This window comes from Cynara cardunculus (genome assembly GCF_001531365.2).
Source record: "Cynara cardunculus var. scolymus isolate 2C chromosome LG 12, CcrdV1, whole genome shotgun sequence".
Classification (NCBI taxonomy): domain Eukaryota; kingdom Viridiplantae; phylum Streptophyta; class Magnoliopsida; order Asterales; family Asteraceae; genus Cynara; species Cynara cardunculus.
In genome coordinates, this window is record NC_037539.1 from 11,423,819 (window position 1) to 11,445,736 (window position 21,918).

Consider the following 21,918-nt stretch of genomic DNA (forward strand, 5'->3'; position numbering starts at 1 on the left):
TAATCGATCAACAGTGAATAAAGTCGGTACTTACCTAAAGTTTTAATTGCAATGCAGTTTTTTCTTTACTTTTTGGTTTCATATTTGTTAATTAAGAGTTATAATTTGTAGGTTTGTTAGTTCACGGGTAAGCTTGACCTGTTTATAGGGCGGGCAATGACAAGTTGTCAAACACGAAAAAAATGGTTTAAGTTTACAATATTAAATCCGACCACACCTGACCCAGAACCGTAAATAATTACCTTCACTTATAAAATAACTTATATATATTCAAACGTGTACCCAAAAAATAATCAATCACAAACATTTCCAAATCCAGTTAAATTCTCCAAATAAAATATTTAATAAATTGCGGACAGAGCGTGTATCTTGTAATTTAAAAATGAATCCCTATGATTAACGGGATAAGGTGTCAGATGAATCGCAATTTTTGACAGTCAAGTAGTCATTGTACAGCTGGCACCACGCACTACACGACACGTTTCTCTTTCCCATAATGATATAGTCCTAACACTTCTGATAAAAATGCTAAATATATAACTTTCACATTTACAAACCTTCATCTTTCATATTATGGCAAAACCAGTCCTTTTATTTAGTCTTGTGTGGTAAAATATGTCTTGAGATTTCTCTTTCGTATTAGAATTAAGAGTAAACTACAAACTTGGTCTTTGTGGTTAGATTGAAATAACAAAGTTGGTCGAAAGACATCCCGCTTTGATGTTTTCCTTTAATAGTTAGGGGTGCTTATGGGTTGGATTGAATAGATTGAAAGTATGTGTATATGAAAAGCATACATGATAATATAATTGTCTAATGTATATATTAATGAAAATTCAACAATCATATTAAATCCAAAAAATAAAAGGATACCGGGTTCATTGGGTTGGGTTGAGTTCAAATAATAGTAACCCAACACCTACGGTTTGACAATTTTACAACTCGATTAGACATCGAGTTGCTTCGGGTTGGGTTATTTCGCGTTGGTATGGTCGAATTTCTGAGCACCCCTACTAACAGTCATTAAAAATTTTTGTTAAAAAATTGGTCATATTTGTTATTTTATTGAATTTTTTTTGTCTTTTACCCAATCAAAATCGATTTTATGATTTTGGTACTTGTTGTTTTTTATTGGATAAAAGAACAAAATCGATAAAATGACAAAAAAATCCTTACTTAACGGAATTTTTTTAACTGTCGTTAAGGGAAAAATCAAATCTGGACGATTTTATAAATCATAATAGACATCATGTAATTTCGAAATTGTAAGAGATGAAAAGTGTTACTTTGACAAAACCGCCAATGATCAAACGTATAGTTTACTCTAAAATTAAAATGTAATCCAGTTTTCTAAATAAATAAAATCTTTTAGTTTTATTTAATACCAAATAATTAACCGTCAACATCTGTTTTATGTAATTCATAAAATATGAAAATTAAGTTTTCGATTAAAAGCTATAGGTTCAAAACTGTTTATTTAAACTGTAAGGGTGGTGCCTGATTGGTTTGAGTTTGACTCCAAAGGTCAAAAGTATCAAGAGGTTATAGGTTCAAATCCAATGAGGAATAAAAATCCCCTTGTGGCCACGCAGGTTCAAATGCGGTGACTCCGGGCTATCTACAAAGCAGGTGGGGTCGCCCTGTGATTAGTCGGCTCGCATAGCGGGTTGGATATCCAGGTTAATTAAAAAAGATATATTTAACTAAAAATCAAATTTTTCAGTAATACGTAACTCTGATGTATTTTTAGTTGAATTTCATCAGTTCAATAGAATTTTTTCCAGTTTTCGTTGTTGGTTTTAGAATACTCTTTTATTTGAAATTCTTTGTATTTTCTAATTTTCTGAAACATCTCTCAAAAGTTACTGTACATATTTTATACCTTCAAAAAGAATTTTGCTTACGAAAATCGGTTGAAAGGGTGCATGAGACCCCGATGGGTCCTTCATAGGTCCGCCTCTATTTTTGCAAGATGATCGGTCATTTACGTAAATAAAAGAGAGATTTCGGTTTGTTTGGACGGTTTATTGTTTTAACAAGTTCATCACTTTAACTGAATTTTGAACAATTTATTTACCGTCATTGAATTTACGTAACAAAATTATTGATTAGGCTCGGTCATTATTTCAAATGTTACATTATTTTACGAATGTGGTTCTTAGGGGCAGTTTACTAAACACTTATTTGGTAAGTGCTTAGCGCATAAATTTCCTCATCGGATGAACACGAGAAACCGGGTAAGAGCGATGAGAAAATTAGAGAATCTTACCCGGTAAGTGAGGATGTCAGCTCTTACCCAGGTAAGCGCTTACCCATTAAATTGTTGTATTTGATATGTTTTGATCTATTAAAATCTTACACAATAAAAATAAATTATAGTGTTGACTCATATTGGTAATTGCTTTCTCGGTAAGCATTTAGGTAAATGGCCCCTTAGTATATTATTTTTAAATGTTACGTGGTCCTCATGATCTAAAAAGGTAAATCGTTTTTTGTTTCTGTCATGATGACAGAAGATAAATGATCAAGGAGTAAAAAATATATCTTGATGTCAAGTGAGCAAAATAAAATATGTACACATCATATAACAGATTCTATAAACAATAGATCGGATAATTAAATGTAAAATGTTCTTTAAACCACGAGTCTTTTAATTTAAATAAATTTTATTAATAATAAAACTTTATGTCAGAAGATTTATTCATTTTTATATTTCAAAAGTTGGAAAAAATAAATTGAAAACCACGAGGGTGGTGTCTGATTGGTTTGAGTTTGGCTCTAAAGGTCAAAAGTATCAGGAGGTTTCAGGTTCATAATCCAAGGGGGAATAAAAATCCTCTTGTGGCTACGGAGGTTCAAATGCGGTGACTATGGGATATCTGCAAAGTAGGTGGTCGTCCTAGGATTAGTCGGCTCGCATAGCAGGTTGGATATCCAGATTGATAAAAAAAAAAATGAATTACATCTCTCACAACAATCTGTTCAATATTCCTATTTAAAAGACTTCAACTTGCAATTTTTGTGTGTGTATGTATATATTCAAACTAGAAAGGAATTTAATTTAAAGTTGACTTTGATGGTAATTGATTAAAGTTGACTTGTACATATAGGTATTCAGGTCAGCTTATATATACCCATTAATCCTTGGGAGACCACAAATGTTCTGGAGTCGTCGCAACTGAATCTCCATGTGCACTAAGGTTATGACAGCACTTAGATTCGAACTCGTGGAATATCAGATTTTCACGACATCCTCGTGGGCCTTAACCAATACACCACAGTCCAAGTTGTTACTTCCTGATAGTTTGGTGATGCATAGAATAATGATTTTTCTTGCAAAGGCGTGAGCGACAATGCTTACTTCCCTCTCAACAAATTGGACGGTATAAGACGGTTTTGATTGCAAGAGGTACAAACAAAGCTGCATAATAGTTTCGAATTAGGTGTTGTCTTCTTTCTATTGAGTTGTTGCAATTGTTGCTACCGTTTCTCGAACGCAAGTTATAGCTTACCATGGCATCCTCTCCTCGTATTTGCATCATCTTGTAAGCGAATGTTCATAACTGCTTTTTTAGCTTTAAAAAGTAAAACAAGTTTTATAATAGAATATCTGAAAATTTTATAAAGTATTCAACTGTATTAGCAGGGCTCAACGTTTATAATGTATTTAAAAACGTTTATCAGTTTATTTTATGTAGTTCCAAATTTCAAACGTGGAAGTTTAAAAAGTTGTGTACATTCACCGGTAAGTTGTAAACTTGAATTTTGAAAAAGAATTGAGCAAGTACTAACGATTGATAAAGTTCTTGAGTAAATTACACTTTTGGTCCCTATTGTTACCATCCAATATCAACTTTTGTTGTTCTTTTGAATTAATTACGATTTTGGTCAGTGTGGTTGTCATTTTGTTTCGCTTTTGGTCAATGTAGTTGTCATTTTGTTTCGCTTTTGATACTTCTAACTAACTTCTATTAAAAAAGGCCATTAACTTAAGGGTGTGTTTGGTATGCAGACTACATAGGAAATGACGAGACAAAAAAAATAGTCCCATGGGACTATTTTTAATTTTAATGGAACAAATCTTGATATTTCTTGTTCTACCAAAAAGGTGGATTAATATGAGACTAAAATTAAAATGACAATATTTTGGTTGATTTGTTGTCATTTTACGATCATTATATGATATAAAATAACATTAAACAATATTTAGGGGTAATATGATCATTTTAATAGTTTTGTCATGTCTTATCCTAGTCGTACCATACATAAGACAGACAATTAATCATGTTCCGTCTCATACCGTCCGGTCCTGTCCTAAAGGGCATCTAGGTCTTTTTATCATTTCTTTGATTTTCAGTTAAAAATTAAACAAATATTATTATATTATACACACAACCGAGCGGGACCACCACCAACTTTTCTCCATCGTCTTCTCCCGGCCAACTTCACCGGGAAGAATGGATCGAGCAGAGAGCATCCCAAATTTGGCCAAAATCAAACCTAGTAATCTCATATTTGGCAAAATCACATTCGAACCAGTGACCAAAATAGAACCCATATTCGAATCGTTGGTTCTCTAGGGTGGGAGGGTGTTTCCTATGAAGTGGGTATTGTGGTGTGATGATGAAGAGAGAAAGAGGGAAGAGATGATGGTGAATCCTGGCATGGAGAAAAGGAAGGAGGGTTGGTGAGAAGAGGAAGAACGACAATGGCAGTAGATCGACAATAGAGGACCAAAAATCAGGGACCACTCTCCATACTCGTCACAGATCATCGAATCCCTAGCAGATCGACCATTTTCTTCGTTCTTTACACCACCTACGAACACAGACTATTACTCTCCTTTGAATCGATGATTGTCTTAGATGTAAATTGAATCGTCGGCGATGACAGTCTCATGGTTGTCATTATCGTTGTGGTGGGAAAGAGCTTAGCTTAATAGCCGATTTTTGAGTTAGGGTTTCTATTAGGGTTTTGATTGTGAATGTGGTTGCTTTGAAATCTGAGATCTAGGTACACCGGATAAAATATTTCGGAATAAGTGTTGGACATCGGGTTTGGATGCCATTAACAGGTGATTATTCTTGTCGAAGAAGACAATCTAGATGGGTTTGTGTGTGTATATCAGTATTACCATAAGGGAATTTGCATAATGCAGTAAGATATATCTCGATTTTAATGTTTCGTTTTTTTCTTCGATGTTATAATATAGTTTTACGTGGTTTTAAGAAAATGATAATATTTTTATTTTTGCATAAGATATAAATATGAAGATATCATAAGAATTTGAAAAAAAAAATATTGATATTAGTACCAAACTAACTATTTAAAATTTCTATCTTTTTTGTAATTTAATTTTTTTATTATAATTTAATTTAGGTTTAATAATATAATTTTTTTATAAAGATAATAATTATGTATTTTGTTAGAACTCAATATTTATTCTAATTTTATTTTAGATATTTTATATTTAAAATGAGATGGTTATCTAATATTATATTATGTTTATTTGTATTAGTTACACGAATTAAAACATAGTATTTTAATAAGTTGTATTTATGCACAATTTACTTGTAATCTTGAATTTTAAGTACTATGCATTAATAAACAGTACTTTGTGCATAAAAAATGATTTTTAAGAGTTTTTGTCAAATATTTTATAATATAGTATAAATATTTATTTAATTTTTTAATTGAAAATTATAAAAGGACCGAAATGTCCCTAAACTGAAGGACCTTTTTAGCAGGAGTTAGTTTGAGAGATCAAAAGTGAAACAAAATGATAATCACGGTGATTAAAATTATAATTAGTTTAAAAGATGAACGATGGCTGATAATAGATGACAATTATAAGGACCAAAAGTGTAATTTACTCTAAGTTATTTTAATAGCTTTTACCGACGCTTTGTAATAGTATAGATTATTGGATAACATCTATATTCGTTTCTTGCATATCAGTTATGATTTCAATTTTATTACAAATATGGCGTTTTGTCAGAGCCATTAACTTTTGTTTGTCGTGTGAATACTTGTATGTGCATTCAGTAACATTTATATAAGATCACAACTTTTAACTCGCTCAGATCAATGTGTATCTTTTAATTTATTACCTTTTCAAGATCTACAGGTTGACAAAATTTACTGATTTATCGAACAAACATCAAATTCTTTTAACTACAACTCGTGTATGCATGTAGTAGCATATTCATGAGAAGTCATAAATTTTCACTTGGTTTTCAAATTTTTTGACAATAGGTATATTTTTAAACGTGAATATGTTCATTTTATTATTTTTATTATATTATATAATATTTACAACTTATTATTATATTTTTTAATTCAATAAAACTAACTGATAATAAAGTTTAGATACTGGATAAGTATCGAGCCATGTTAATACAACAAATACGTCATCGAATTGATAATCAACCGAAAACTAAATTGATACCTCGATATTTCAAGAATCACACAAAAACCATTATATAAACCAGAAACAAAACATAAATCACGATTTAGTGTTTTTTTTTTTTTTTGGATTCTCAGCTTTGAAATAAAGATATTGCATCGTATTACACGAGTATAATTCTAATTATAAAACAACTAGTTGTGTACCCGCGCAATGCGACGGGAGCCGTGAATTTTAACGATTTTGAAGTTCCATTTGTTTTATTAGAGAAGATTTAACGATAATATAAGTTACACTTGGTCTTTATATATTAATATAATTTGAATAAATAAGAGTTATGATTCCAGTTACAGTCTATCAATGAAAAAAATTGTATGACAGTTTAAAATCCAACATATTTAAACGACTCCACAAATGTGTTCGATTTACACCAAGAAGAAGGAATCAAAAGATCAAGAGCGAGACTGAAAGTTCTAGAGCAATTGAATGAGAAAACTTTTAATAACTCATGGTGAATTTAATTTTGAATCTCATATTGGGGGATGGAAAAAAGACATAGAAGTATAAGAAAATGAAAGCATGAATGAAAGATGTCAAAAATATATTAGAAACATAAAAAAAAAGAATAATATATATTGATAACTTATACCATGTGTTATTTTTGTTAGCACGAAGGGATTCTTTCTTTTTACGAGAAAACCAAAAGGTAAATTATTTCATGATTCAAAAACCACCCAACGGATTGAAGGCATAAAATAAGTCTCCACAAAAGATTCAAACTGCCTACACTAAAATAACACCATCCCCCCAACCCCACCCTCCCGCCCCCAACCCCTCTCCAACTTCAGACCCATCCATATATAAATCTCTGACACAAATTTATAAACTTCACACATTTCTCACTCATTTCTTCATTTCCAAATGGAGATTCTTAAGGTCTCCATACCTCTCCTTCCTCTTTCTCTGTAAAACATCATGACCCAAAGAAACAAGAACAGAATCCGTACACAAAACCAACAAAAAGCCTGTTTTTGATCTCTCATTTAGGGTTGTTTTGCTCTCTCTTCCTATCTTTCAATGGCGATTTCAAAGAGTGTCAACCACAAGAAACACCATCATCAATGTTACATATCGGTGCCTTCTGAGATCATAAACTCTCTCTCATCTAACTCACTTCAATCTCTCCTTCTTTCACCCAAGAAAGCAGCAGCTGCTTCAAAGACTGGTGCCTTTGCAAGGTCAAAGGTCCTGATCAAGAACCCTACGACATGGTTTTTGTTCCTTTTCTTGTGTGGGTTCTTGCTTATGTTGAAGATGTGGTATAATTTTGACCCTTTTTCACCAAACCCGTGTGGGATTATCCCCCAAAAGGACACTTCAAGCTTAATCTCAAATGGGGTTTCTAATTCTCAGCTAAAAACTGAAGAAAGAGATGAAGAAATCAATGGGTTTTGGAAGCAGCCTGATGGGTTTGGGTATAGGCCTTGTTTGGATTTCAGTCGAGAGTATATGAAATCAAGTGTTGAGATTTTAAAAGACAGAACAAAGTATTTGGTGGTGGTGGTTTCTGGTGGCATAAATCAACAGAGAAACCAGATTGTTGATGCTGTTGTGATTGCTAGAATCCTTGGTGCTGCTCTTGTTGTACCAATCTTACAAGTTAATGTTATTTGGGGAGATGAAAGGTATTCATTCAGCTTTTACTTGCTTGTTTTATGAACACCTCTTATTTGATGTAAACAAAACAGTTTTTTTTTGCAAAAAAATCACACAAATCCTCTTAAAATTCCAATCTTGTTAAGCCCTTTTGAGATATCTTAATGACAAGATTGCTCCCTCATTGGTTTTGTTATTTTAGCTGATTACCAACGACGGGTCCCACATTGAACCCGCCCCTAGAACCACATCTGAGCCTAGCATTCGAACTTACTGTATACCGGGGGCATGGGTTTGTGATTTCATCTTTAGTAACTGTATTCCTTTTCAACTTCCAGTTCTGATAAAAACTCTGCAAAATATGAGCCCTGGTGCACCAACGTTTGCCTTTTGAAACACCCTTTTGAGTTAATCACAAGATTGGTCTTCCATATGGTTTGATTTCTCTTATAATCTTGAAACACCTTGTTGTTGATCTTATAGGTTTTTCAAGATTCTTGTGTTTAGGAACCCAGTTCCCGAATTGTGTTCTTATATCGATTGATCGATTTCTGCCGAAATGTAGCCATTTGAGAATCTTTTTTAATCTTTGATTTGTTTCTGCAGTGAGTTTTCTGATATATTTGATGTGGATCACTTCAAGGAAGCTCTAGCAGATGATGTTAGAATCATTTCATCGTTGCCATCTAACCATTTGATGTCGAGGCCAGTCGAAGAGAAACACACTCCACTTCATGTTTCTCCTCAATGGATTCGAGCCCGTTACCTCAAAAGGGTAATCATCGAACATATATTATCCGATTCAAGATTCATAATGTTCACTAGCAGAAAATTTCATATATATATATATGCATTGATATGCATATACTGGTTCTCGCAGTTAACTCAAAATGTGTATGGTTATGGTTTGAATCTTTCCCATGTTCACAGATGTGTTCTCTGTCTGTTTGGTTTGTTTAAGGTTGTTTACCAAGTCAATAAGTTAACATGGATGATTACAAGATTCAAGTTTTGTCCAAAAAGAATCAAACTTTGTTGCATTTAGTAATCTACGAGCCGTCCGTTGACACGGCAAATTGATTTTACAATTCTGGATGTTTTCGTTTGTTGATACAGATGAAACGAGAAGGCGTTTTGTTGTTGCGTGGTTTAGACTCGAGGCTTTCCAAGGATCTTCCTTCTGATCTCCAAAAGCTTCGATGCAAGGTATCGTTAGAGCTTTTTCATTAAGTTACACGGGCGCTTTTTCTAATTGTTTTATAAACTAATTGGATTATTGGAACTTTTCAATAAGCTTCACGGGCTTTTTTCTACTTTTCTTTAGTTATATTATAATCCGATTGCAAGTATGATTGGCGCGTTGGGCGTTCCTATTAGCTCGTTTCTTTGTTTCAGGAAAAGAGATTGAACTTATGAATCTAACGAACGTTATAAACTCGTTTAGGTTGCATTTCACGCATTGCGGTTTGCACCACCGATTCGTGAACTCGGAAACAAGCTCACCGAGAGAATGAGAAGCAAAGGGCCTTATCTTGCGCTTCATCTTCGAATGGAGAAAGATGTATGGGTGAGAACTGGTTGTCTTCCGGGCTTAACCCGGGAGTACGATGAAATAATCCACAACGAACGAAAGTATCGTCCCGAGCTCTTAACTTCGAGATCAAATATGACGTACCATGACCGAAAACTTGCGGGTCTTTGCCCGTTAAACGCCGTGGAGGTTGCTCGGTAAGCTTTTTTTGATGTTGTAAACCACAATTATCCTAATTTAAATTACTACAACAAAATCGGTTTTCGCCAAAAATGTCTAATTGACGGCATCCATCTAATCCTTACTGGTGATATGAACTTATAGGCTCTTAAAAGCTCTCGGAGTGCCAAGAAACGGGAGGATCTTTTGGGCAGGCGGAAATCCGTTAGGGGGTCCAGATACGTTGTTACCATTAGTGACGGAATTTCCTCATTTCTACAACAAAGAAGACCTTGGGTTAGCCGAAGAGCTAGAGCCGTTTGCAAAGAAAGCATCGATCATGGCTGCCATCGACTACATTGTATCCGAAAACAGCGATGTGTTCATGGCGTCCCATGGTGGGAACATGGGTCACGCGATCCAAGGGCATCGCGCATATGCCGGACACAAAAAGACAATTACGCCCAACAAGCGACAAATGTTATCGTACTTCCTTAACACTTCTCTTGATGAATCTGAATTCAATAAGATCATATTGGGGTTGCACCGCGATTCCATGGGACAACCGGAGCTCAGAACGAGCAAAGCAGGACGGGATGTGACAAAATTTCCAATCCCCGAGTGTATGCGTAACGATACTTCGGACCGTTTATCGTCTTGAATTTGAATTGTTTGGTTAATTATACATATATATAGTAGATTGGTAAGATGTAAATAAATCATACACTAATATATACGGATATATTCACAGAGCTTCAACAATTAATCCTTTTCAACCAAGCAAATGAGTCGTACGAATCTGGTCCCATTGATCCAGAACCAGTCCCATCCTTCTGGCTGTAGGAAACCTGGGTGGCAGGCAACATTGGATTACAATCCTATTGTTATTTACATCCCTTTTTTAATGTTAAAATCGAATAAATTCGTACATTTAGATGTAAAAAGTGAGTTTTGATGTAGATTTTTAATGTTAAAATCGAATAAATTCATGGGAAAATCATCAAAATAACCAAAATATATCCGATATATTAACGAAATAATCATTTTTTAGCAAAATTGTCAAAACGACCACCCGGATCTCCAAAGGGGAAGATCCATGACCATGGGGGCGATCCCCCTTGTCTTGACCAAAAAATACTAAAAATAATATAAAAAATAATTTTGGTGGGTCCCACATCCAATAAAAGTATGTTTTTTTTTGTTTTTTTAATATCGATTAAGGAGTGTTGTAAATAAGAGACTATATTTAAATTGTTTTTATACCTTTTAAAGACCAAATGTCATGGTTTTATTATATAAAATAATATTACTTCTACTCTAACAACCCGTAAACCTTATAAAAATATGATTGTACGTGAAGATTTTTAATTTTTACCAAAAAAATTTAAACGCATAAACTAAGCAACGAATGTTGTTATATTTTTCTTATAAGAAAAATAGCGGTCAAATCGACGTCAAATCATAAACACTAAAAGACGAAATAGCGGTCAAACTACGTAAATCAGATATAATATCTAATTTTTTCCCCCAAAAATCAGATATAAATAATTTTTTCGTGACCACAATTATCATGGTTTTATTTTATAACCTAAAACCATGAAATTTTATCTTAGAAACGAAAAAAAAAAAACAGTTTAAATGTCGTTTCATTTTTATTAAAAACACCCCTTAATTGTCAAATCGTCGTCAAATCAAAAACACTAAAAGACGAAATAGCGGTCAAACTTCGTAAATCAGATATAATGTCTTATTTACGTCCCCCAAATCAGATAAAAATAATTTTTAACGTGTCCACAATTATCATGATTTTAATTTTAAACCTATAACCATGAAATTTGGTCCTAAAAGATAAAAAAAACAATTTAAATATTGTCACTTTTTTATTAAAAACACCTCAAAAAAATAAAAATAAAAATTACAAATTCATGAATGTGGGACCCACCAAAAATGAGGTGGTGTTGTACCCTAAGGGTGCGTTTGGTATGCAGACTACGTGGGACGGGACGGAAAAAAAATAGTCCCATGTTTGGCATGTCATGGACAAAAAATACATGAGACAAGATGAGACTATTTTTAAATTTCATGAAACAAAACTTGATGGTTTTTGTTCCACCAAAAAAGGTGGAACAACATGGGACTAAATATGATTTGACTATGTTACCCTTGTTTCAAATTGGAAAACCTAATTAGCACAGCCCCTCTTCACATCGTCTCTTCCATCATCGTCCCTTCGTCATCGTCTCTTCGTCATCGTCTCTTCCACAACCTCTTCATATCCTCCTCCACATCGCCTCTTCCACATCGGCTTTTTCCACCGGCCTCCATCGCCTCCTCTGCAATCGGTTTGATTTCTCGATTTCTCCCTCTCGTTTTTTTGCTACGCACGATTTTGCTTTGTTTCTGTTTATCGCCTCCTCTGCAATTGTTTCTTCACCAAATGGCTTAATAACACAAATTTCCTGGTATTATGTTTTTGTTATAATAAAATGTAAGATAAATTTGGTTCTAATACAACTCAGTTTGGGTAGATGAAGCATAAGCATAAGCTTCCTGTCTTCATTTCCTGGTACAACATTTCTGTCATAAGTTGCATTTGGTTTTAATGCAACTCAATTTTTAGCTAATAGACATGTCTGAAATGATCAGATAAGTATAAGCATGCCCTAGTGGTAAACCCTACAGCATTTAGGGGTAATATGGTCATTTTAACAGTTTTGTCCTATCCTGTCCTAGTCGTACCAAACATGGGACAGACAATTAGTCCAGTCCCGTCCCGTCCTGTCCCGTCATGTCCAGTCTAGTCTGCGTACCAAACACTACCTAAAGGGATGCATGTGGGACCTACAAATGATTTTTTAAATTATTTTTTGTACTTTTTTAGTCAAAAAGAAGGGGATCGCCCCCCAAAGTCATGGATCGCCCCCGGGAGAGATCCGGATGGTCTTTTTGACAATTTTGTTAATATATCGGGTATATTTTGATATTTTGATGATTTTCCCTAAATTCATATATTGATAATGTAAAAAATGAGCTTTGTGTGAGAAGGAAACCATTAGCACATCTAATTTTCAATTTTATTAAAAAATTATATGTATATCGTAAACATTACATAACAAAGAAACAAGTTAAGAAAATAAAATATCAGAAATTCATGAATTTGTAACCACCTTTAAACTGGCCAAAATGGGTCATAGTTAACTAGACTTCCTATAAAATATAGGACCGAAAAAGGACCAACGAGCCGAGCCAAACCGAACCTCGAAGAACCGCGATTTTAAGGCCTCGTCTTAGCCCAGGCTCGGGATCGGTCTCTGGATGACACTCGTTTGTTCGACCTCTTCCACAAATCAGTTGACCAAGAACCATCGGATATCAGCAAACAAACTACAATCTTTGGGACAACCCAAATCATGTAACCAGAATCCCAAATAAACCACTAGTTGATCATAAATCTAGAAGTCGAAAAAACCCAAAAGTAACATCCGAACAAAATTTTTGACTCAAGTTTTGCACATCTTTCGCTCTATAGCCTTTGTGCACAGAAATCTGACTCACGAATAGCAATCCATAAGCAACCACTGTTCCACAATCTCTGGTTCTTTTGCCACTTAAAAGTCGAGAAAACTGACCGGCTGTTGTTGTTGTTCTCATGAACCCATATCTGCCATTTGGATCAACTCGGAAGTCTCTTTGGAACAATATTGCGGCCATAGCGGTGAAAGAGCTACAACTTTTCCGATGAAGATCAGAGTCGGAGATATGAATTGTTCTGATGCAATTTTATCAGCAAGATCCTTCAGCTCTGCCAAAACCTGCATAATTTTGCAATAAATCATCACCAGATATAACCTCCATACGGAAATTAGAAACAAGTTTGGACCTTTTTGGTCAAACGAGCTATTTTTCTCGGAATTTACTATAGAAGTTGTGTAGATATGCTTACAACGCGTTGTTGTGGTGTGGTGCCACGCTCAACGGCGGCTGCTGGTGTGTCGGGTGGTAAACCATGGTGGATTAACTTTAAGACGAGCGATGGGAAAGTAGATAATCCCATATAAACGACTAACGTCGAATCAGGATCAGCTGCGTTTTCTGCTACAAAAAGAGGATCTGCTCCTCCTTTTCTCGAGTGGCCGGTTAGAAACCGGACACTGTTTGCTACTCCCCGGTGTGTAAGTGGAACACCCAACTCTGCTGCTATTCCAGAGGCCGCAGTTATACCTACAAAACCGTTTCCATGGTTGAAAATATATCCATATAAGATACAAGTCGATCACTATTAGTGAAATGTCTAACATACCCTTCCCCTTCGGTACCAAACATATAATTCCTACATTACATGACAATACGATAGCCGTAAGTCGTATGTTTGACATTCGAAGTCAAAGTATGTTCTTATCAATTACCTGGAATAACTTTCACTTGAATGCCTTTTTGTTGGAGAAAATCCATCTCCTCCCCACCTCTTCCAAACACCTATAATAGAGAACCCAATCCATTTCAGAAATTAGCATCCAACGAATCGATTTCTAAACATTAGTTGTTGTTTGTATTCCAATATTTGAAAATGAAAAGCTCACCAATGGATCCCCTCCTTTGAGTCTCACAACATTTGCGCCAACTTCAGCAAAACTCAAAAGCAACTCATGAATCTCTTCCTGTATGAACATTATTCAAACACGATTAGGAAACAAGAACACATCTTGACTAGGAGAAGGTTCAAATGAAGAACTGTAAATGTTTTGAAAACCGAGGAACCAACTATTCATGTTTTATTCATGATTAATGTCGTGAAAGATATTCAAGATGCAAATTATTCCTTATGATAATACATGATATTCATGATGAAAATATACGATATTCATTATGAATATGCATGAAAATCCCCTATTGTTTCATTAACCTTTAGAAGAATCTATGTTGGATCCGTAAGAGAATTTTGATTCTATTAAGCAAGTATATTCCATTGTGTCTTACAATTGAGAAGCTCCCCTATATACAGCTACAGGTTTAAACCTCAACCATTTACTTAAACTAAACCATGCCATTTTTGCAGGTTTCGAAGCATGATTCTGTTATGTAGAGAAGCTGATGAATGTTAAACGGTATTCTCACGTTATGCAACATCAACTCCATGGTAAATGCTTGTTTTTGCACATATATTGCATCAGTAAGTTTAAATGTTTAATTGTGGCTTATGTTTAATCCACGCTCCAACTTAACCAACAACTTGAAAGGCAAAGACCGATGCTTTATCTTGCTTTCACATGAACATCGGTTGAAAACAAGAAAAATAAAGTGCAACAAAAAATCTAAGTGAACTTGGGTATGAATTTATGCTTGATGTATTACATGCAACATCATCCCAAATTTGTAACGCATACTCGAGTATGTAAAAATTACTTATTGAAAATGCATCACACCATGCACATTATTTTTTAGCAAATGTAAGAATGGGAAACCATTTGTATGTTTTACTTTATTCAGTGGTTAGACACGGACGTTAGGCCGCCACCAAATGTTTTCATCTTTTTTTAGTTTGCATCTCTGTGTTTCTTTCTAAACGGACATTTAGGTGTCGTATACTTTCTTCAATTGCCAACTCTTGTACTATGGAACGTTATAGTTTCTGATTTCTTATATAAACTATAACAGGGAGGTACCCTCCTGCTATATATGCAAACAAGGCGTTTAGAACCATGTTTATATCTGTAGCAGACCCATATCGATTTCAATGCCACAACTTGAGAGTGCTTTGGAATCTTGGGATTAAGATTAACCTTCAGTAGACAAACTATTGATTCTTTTTCAAGCTGTTGGAATGACCCGTGGTTAAGAAGACTTATTGGCCACAATGGTGCTTGTTGCCAAGCTTTTCGGAAAGCTTACTGGCCACAATGTTCATATAAGAACACTTATCAATTGTGAATCATATTGCAAGTAATTCATCATTGAAACCAATCACGAATACATTTCATTCAAACTTATGAAAGGGTAATCTCTCAACCCTTTTTGTCCACCAAACTTTTATAGCAAAACCCAACCCTAATCCAATGCATTCTGCAAGTTCTCACTCTACATAAGATAAATACAACTATGTGTTTTGTTCGGTAAATTCGTATTTATACTTTGCATTCATTTGAATTATATCTGTCATTGCATTGCACGGTTACACAACTAGTATATGTATATCATATAGAGCAAGAACAGACGACTAACCTGGGTTCTACTATGGTAGCCAGCAGTTTTGCCAACATAAAGAAGTTTAGCATGAGGACCCACCAAATCCATTATATCATTAGACACCAATCTATCATACAACACCAAATCAGCATTCTGAATCACCTTCAAAGCTTTCAATGTCAATAAATCTGGATCACCAGGACCTGTACCCACCAAGAACACATTCCCTGGGGCCCCTTTTCGTCTCTCCTCATCCCCACCTTCCTCTCTCTTCTCTCTCAAAACCTGAAGCAAATTCTTCAGCTCTGGAAGCTGAAGAGCAATCTCGTAATCTCTAGTCGAGAAATTGGGGAGGTTTTCAGATGGGGTTGGATCTAATTGGTTCCTGAACACCCATTTGTCCCTTTGGTATCTTTCGATTGAATGCTTTTCAGTGAAAGGTGAAGAGGCGGAACATGATGTTTTTGTAAAATGTATGGAATTGAAGGGTTTCAGAGTGGAGATTTGGGGGTTTTGGAATTGGGTTATTGCAGATGATGATGATGATAATGAAGATGAAGGGAGTTTAGTGAGGAGAGCCATGGGAGTGGAGAAAATTGAACAGAGATGGCGAGAAGATGCATCAAGTGTAGCGGATTATATGTAGTTTGTATAGAAGAGAAATTGTGATTGAATTCATGAAGCTTTTGGGCAAAATGAGAGGGCAAACGGCATATGGAAAGAAAGGGAGTAGCTTTTGGGTTGCGAGAGAGGCGGCTGTGTTTTGACAAGGAGTTTTTATAGAGTGGTTGGTGGCATGGTAATACATTTCTTTGTAATACATACGTTTTTTATTTTTGTATTTTGTTTTTTTTATTTTTTATGTTGATATAATACGGTTTTATATGTTTTTGAGAAAATTATTATATTTTTGTTTTTGAATAAAATATAAATTTAAAAATATTATAAAATTTTAAAAAAAAATGTACCGATATCAGTATTAAATCAACCTTTTTAAAAGTTTTTTGTGTTTTTGTGTAATTTTCTTAATTTAATTTTTTAATTATAATTTAATTTTGGTTTGATAACAGAGAAATTTAATTTAGATTTAATAATATAATTTTTTATAAAAATAATAACTAAAGTATTCTGTTGGACTCAATGATTATCATAATTATATTTTAGATTTTTTATATTTAAAATGAGATGTTTATCCAATATTWGATTATATTTATTTGCAGTTAATTACACGAATTCAAATATGAAGCTTTAATAAGTGGTATTTATGCACATTTTACTTGTAATCATAAATTTTAAATAATATGCATCAATAAACAGTATTTCGTGCATAAAAAAAATGATTTTTAAGAATTTTTATCAAATACTTTATAGTATAGTATAGATTTTTCCATATTATTGTTGAACTCATAAATTAATTAAAATAATCAATTTTTATTTATAATTTTATCTCTTAGTCATTTTCAAAAAATTATTAAAATATTATTACCTTTATAAGTGGTAGGTCCACAATTTACAGAGTAGTCGAACTATAAAAAAAGGTTTCTGAACAAGTCCGTAAGCATAAGGAATAAATCTGTAAGATAGATATAGGTCCGCAAGTTGTACTTTCGCAACTTGGGAAGGTGTATTTGGTCACTGCACTTACGGACTTGGTTCAGAAACTCTCTTTTTATTACACTTTTATCTCTCCATAAATTACGAACATGCCATTTGCAAAGATAGTGATACTTTGATATTTTAGAAGAGAAATGACTTGGTTCGTAAACTTTTTTTTTATATATAAAAACCATAAATGTGGTGTCTGATTGGTTTGAGTTTGGCTCAAAAGATCAAAAGTGTTAGAAGGTCTCATGTTCAAATCCAAGGAGAAACAAAAATCCCCTTGTGACCACGGAGGTTCAAATGTGATGACTTTGGGCTACGTGCAAAACAGGTGGTTGTCTTGATATTAGTCGGCTCATATAGCTGGTTGGATATCCAGGTTAATAAAAAAAATTGTTATTTTTATTAATTTCCCAATTAAAAATCCTCATAAAATGATAATTACTTATAAAAATCTCTTTTTTATAGGTTGTATGTATTTTTCAACATCGAATTTATTTATATTTTTATGATAATTAATTAATATCAAATATATTAAAACTAATAAATTATTATTATATACAAAGTTTAGGATAAGATAGTATACAGAATTTCTAAAAATATGGATTAACTAATAGTTTATATGTTGTTTGTTTACCTCTTTATAATTTCATTAAGAGACAGACTCTAAATTGTTAAAAGATGAATATTGTTTGACAAAAAAAAAGTCTGGCTCTTAATGGTTCTAAAACTCTCTTAATGATTTTGTATCTTGTGTCTCATTTAACCATTAAGCACCCTAATTTTATTGTGAACAATTACCAAACAATTAAATTTCATTTTACAGTATGTCTTGAGTTCAATCTCAAACCCACCACTAGCCTTATTGGTATCTTTCGAGACCGTTCTGTATGAAACCATCGGAACTACCAGTAATCAATTTTATGTGCAAATGAGATAACATTACATGATCTCTAAAGCGAAAAGGGAAATGTAGATTAAATTTTAAGAAGAATACGTACACACACTTACTTACGTATTTTAAGAAGAATACGACGGTAACGGAAGGAACCGAGAACATCTTTAATATTGTCGGTAGATAACTATTGATTTAACGGTGTTTTGTCAAATGCAACCAAATTGCATGCCAACATAAGCAAATGCAACCGATTGCGTTTTTATCACATACATCAACATTAAGATTTACTTTTTACATTTTTAAAATGTATGATATGACCTGATTTTGATATATAGATGCAGAATCATAGACAAATGAGTAACGATCAGAAAAAATATCGACTACAATCCCGAATAATAATAATAATAATTTTACCATTTCAAAGTCGCACAAAAACCCATATCTAACAACAACAAAAGTCGAAAAGTTCTTCGCTTGTATACTACGCTTTATTTACGCGAATCTTCTGTCCTTCAAGCACCTGCAACGAAAACCATTAAGTTCTGCGTGATATAGACAAAGTTACATATGCACGAAAAAACCCAAGCCCGCTCTGAAAAAGCCCGATCATGCCAACTTTTCCTTTTTCACTGCCCGGCCCAGAAAAGTCTTTTGGGCCTATTTTCACACCCAAGGTCTGATCCGGGCCCAAAAAGGCCGAAGCTTTTTTCGCTTATCGGGCTTGAAAGGCTCGGGTCTTGTGCATCTATTGGTAGAGTCTCCATATACTATAAGGGTACAATCAATGGAGATACGAAAACGAACTTACAGCATCGTTGAAAGATGAAATGGCGACTTCCACCTCCTCTTCTGAAGAGAATGAAACAAACCCGAACCCGCTTGATTTAGAAGTCCCGGGAACTCGAGATACTTTGGCACCAACAACATTTCCTTTCTCGGAAAAGAAGGTTTTGAGTGAATCTGATGTCACTGTTTTCGCAAGATTGCCCACATAAAGTTTGTAAGGGCTGTCAACGAATGGGGTTTCCTCCGCTTGGAGAACTGAGAAGCCGACCCCGTTCAAGGGCTTCTCCGTTACATTTACTTTGATTTTACGCCCTCCAATTTCCTGTCCCGAAAAAATTATATTACACAGGATCAGTACGTCCTGGATTACCGGATTCATTCTTGTCCTGATCCACCAGAATTTTTTTTTCCGAAATAAAAAACAACCGTTGACGTATCCATCAAACCAAATCAAACTGACAATATAAATCCCACCCAAAAGTAGAACAAGATGTATGCAGACCTGACATCTCATGTATCTATCGTGATAGTGAAATGTCCCAAATACCCCTAAATGATCCAAAAAAGAAGCATGTAGACTATAATCGATGGATATTAGGCAAATATGTAATTTCAACTCGCAAGCAAGAAATGAACAATACTAGATGATTCTCTTAAGGTGAACCGAAGAAAACAACCATAAAATATAGCCTCACCGTGCCGTTTAGCTTCTCGATAGCAGCATTTGCGTCATCAACGGTCTTCATTGTTACAAACCCGAATCGTCTACTCCTTCCCGAGTACTTATCATACATTACCTACAAAAGTTATACAAAGTTATCACCTTTCAATTGGCGTTGTAGAAAACCAAAGTTTCGAAAGACGAAAGTGTCTTATAGGCAAAGTAAGCCTTTCTTAACCGGCATTTACTTTTGATTTCCCGAATCATTCTGGTTTTATTGTTATTGTTTGAGTCTTTTTTTTCTCCTTTTACACACCTTTTAGTAACCCAAGGGTCGTCATGAAATCAACTGCTTTACCGCTTCCGTCAGCGGTCATGCCAGCATGCATCTTACCCCAGACCTCACCTTTGGGTCTACAGGTGGAATATGGAGGCTCATTGAGTCATTTCTTTTGGTTTTAAAGTGACTACCCATGACCTTGCAACCAAAAAGGGCATGAGCTTTTTCAACATTTCAATTGAATTTGGGGCAATCTAAAGAGACCATTTCGGTGACTCAACCGGTTACAAAGAATAAATTGGGGATTCAAAAACTTAAAACACTTTAATGATAACAAATATGGGTTAACTACTTGGGTTGTGATGCTCTAGTTAATGCTCAGGGGCAGCGGAAATCCCATCGAAATCCCATCTTCCCTCGGTTCGAAACCGGTTCACCTGATGTCTCCATGCCATTCATGGTAAGCTGGCACGGAAACACACGGTTACCAAAAGGTTGGCCTCACCTTATATAAACAGATCACAAGGATCATTTATAACATGAAATAGTCTTAAAAGTTATCATTCTAGTCCTCAATATTCTGAAATTCAAGATTCTTGTAGCAGAATTTTCTGTTGAAGTTAATACAGTAGCTAAATTATCTTGAATCTGTATCAATGTTCAAATTTCAAGTCTAATAAGGCATTTGGCTTCAACAGTCAAATTCTAATAATCCATTCAACAATCTCTGCAAAAAAGCGACAAATGAAATACCTCAACTTTCTCAATGGCACCATGTTCTTCAAAAACCTTGTGGAGTTCATCATTGTTGGTTGTGCGAGGGATGTTACCAACATAGAGTCGCCTGGCGGCTTCCGACGAGGGGTCGTACGTCACGGCGGTGGCGGGCGCTTCCTCGGCAACAGAAAGAAGTCTGGTAGGGTGTCTAGGGTTTGAAATTGTAAATCTGAGAGAGGTTTGAGAAAGGGTGGGGGTGAATTTGGGTTGTTGAATTTTGAAGGATTTAGAGGTTGAGTGGTGATGAAGGTAGCTGGTAGATGATATTATGGAGGATGAAATTGTGGCCATTTTCAAGAACCCTAGCTTTTGCAATTGGTGTTGGGTGAAGAGATGTTGAGAATGGCGAGGGGTTTATCCAGTTGAGCAGAAGATGAAGAAAAGACGTAGAGGATAGAATTTTTTATTTTAAACAAAAAGTTTTATAACCTCTTCCCACATTTTTCTCTAAAATAATAACTTATGCAAAATAACAATCTATTTTTACGAATTTTATTATTATAACATTTGTATTTTTAGTTTTTTTTTTATAACAATTAAAATGGTACTTGCACAATGCAGTAAGATACATCTTAATTTTAATATTTTATTTTATTCTTTATCTGAATTGATATTATAATAACGAAGTAATTTATATTTGTTTTAATAATATAATTTTCTTATAAAGATAATAATTATTTATTTTGTTATAATTCGATAATTATTCTAATTATATTTTAGTTAAAATGAAATGTTTATTCTCTATTTGATTATATTTATCCGCAATTAGTTATACGAATTCAAACATCGAACTTTAATAAGTTGTAATTTTGCATAATATACTTGTAATCTTGATTTTTAAGTAAACATTGGTTTTATGTGGTTTTGAGAAAGTGATAATGTTTTTATTTTTGAATAAAATATAAATTTAAAAAAATCATAAATTTAAAAAAAAAAATATCAATATCAGTATTAAATTAATCTTTTTAAAAGTTTTTGT

The 21,918-nt window shown here is 34.1% G+C and overlaps 3 protein-coding genes across 3 annotated transcripts; 1 reads left to right on the top strand and 2 right to left on the bottom strand.

The window, feature by feature from the left end:
* Positions 1–7,392: 7,392 nt before the first annotated feature.
* LOC112523252 (O-fucosyltransferase 20-like) lies at positions 7,393–10,514 on the top strand. The gene is made up of 5 exons (XM_025132776.1): positions 7,393–8,091; positions 8,669–8,837; positions 9,179–9,268; positions 9,507–9,790; positions 9,918–10,514. Exons 1-5 carry the CDS (start codon positions 7,484–7,486, stop codon positions 10,411–10,413), a joined length of 1,647 nt encoding a protein of 548 aa, XP_024988544.1. The 5' UTR covers positions 7,393–7,483; the 3' UTR covers positions 10,414–10,514.
* A 2,337-nt stretch (positions 10,515–12,851) lies between these two features.
* Positions 12,852–16,672, bottom strand: LOC112523941 (siroheme synthase). The gene is made up of 5 exons (XM_025133622.1): positions 15,972–16,672; positions 14,333–14,410; positions 14,159–14,228; positions 13,696–13,973; positions 12,852–13,564 (listed from the first exon to the last, which is right to left on the bottom strand). The coding sequence occupies exons 1-5, from the start codon at positions 16,515–16,517 to the stop codon at positions 13,400–13,402; spliced, it is 1,137 nt and encodes a 378-aa protein (XP_024989390.1). The 5' UTR covers positions 16,518–16,672; the 3' UTR covers positions 12,852–13,399.
* Positions 16,673–18,729: 2,057 nt separating this feature from the next.
* Positions 18,730–21,302, bottom strand: LOC112522915 (30S ribosomal protein 2, chloroplastic). The gene is made up of 4 exons (XM_025132251.1): positions 20,916–21,302; positions 19,917–20,018; positions 19,244–19,543; positions 18,730–18,955 (listed from the first exon to the last, which is right to left on the bottom strand). Exons 1-4 carry the CDS (start codon positions 21,228–21,230, stop codon positions 18,917–18,919), a joined length of 756 nt encoding a protein of 251 aa, XP_024988019.1. The 5' UTR covers positions 21,231–21,302; the 3' UTR covers positions 18,730–18,916.
* Positions 21,303–21,918: the final 616 nt, after the last annotated feature.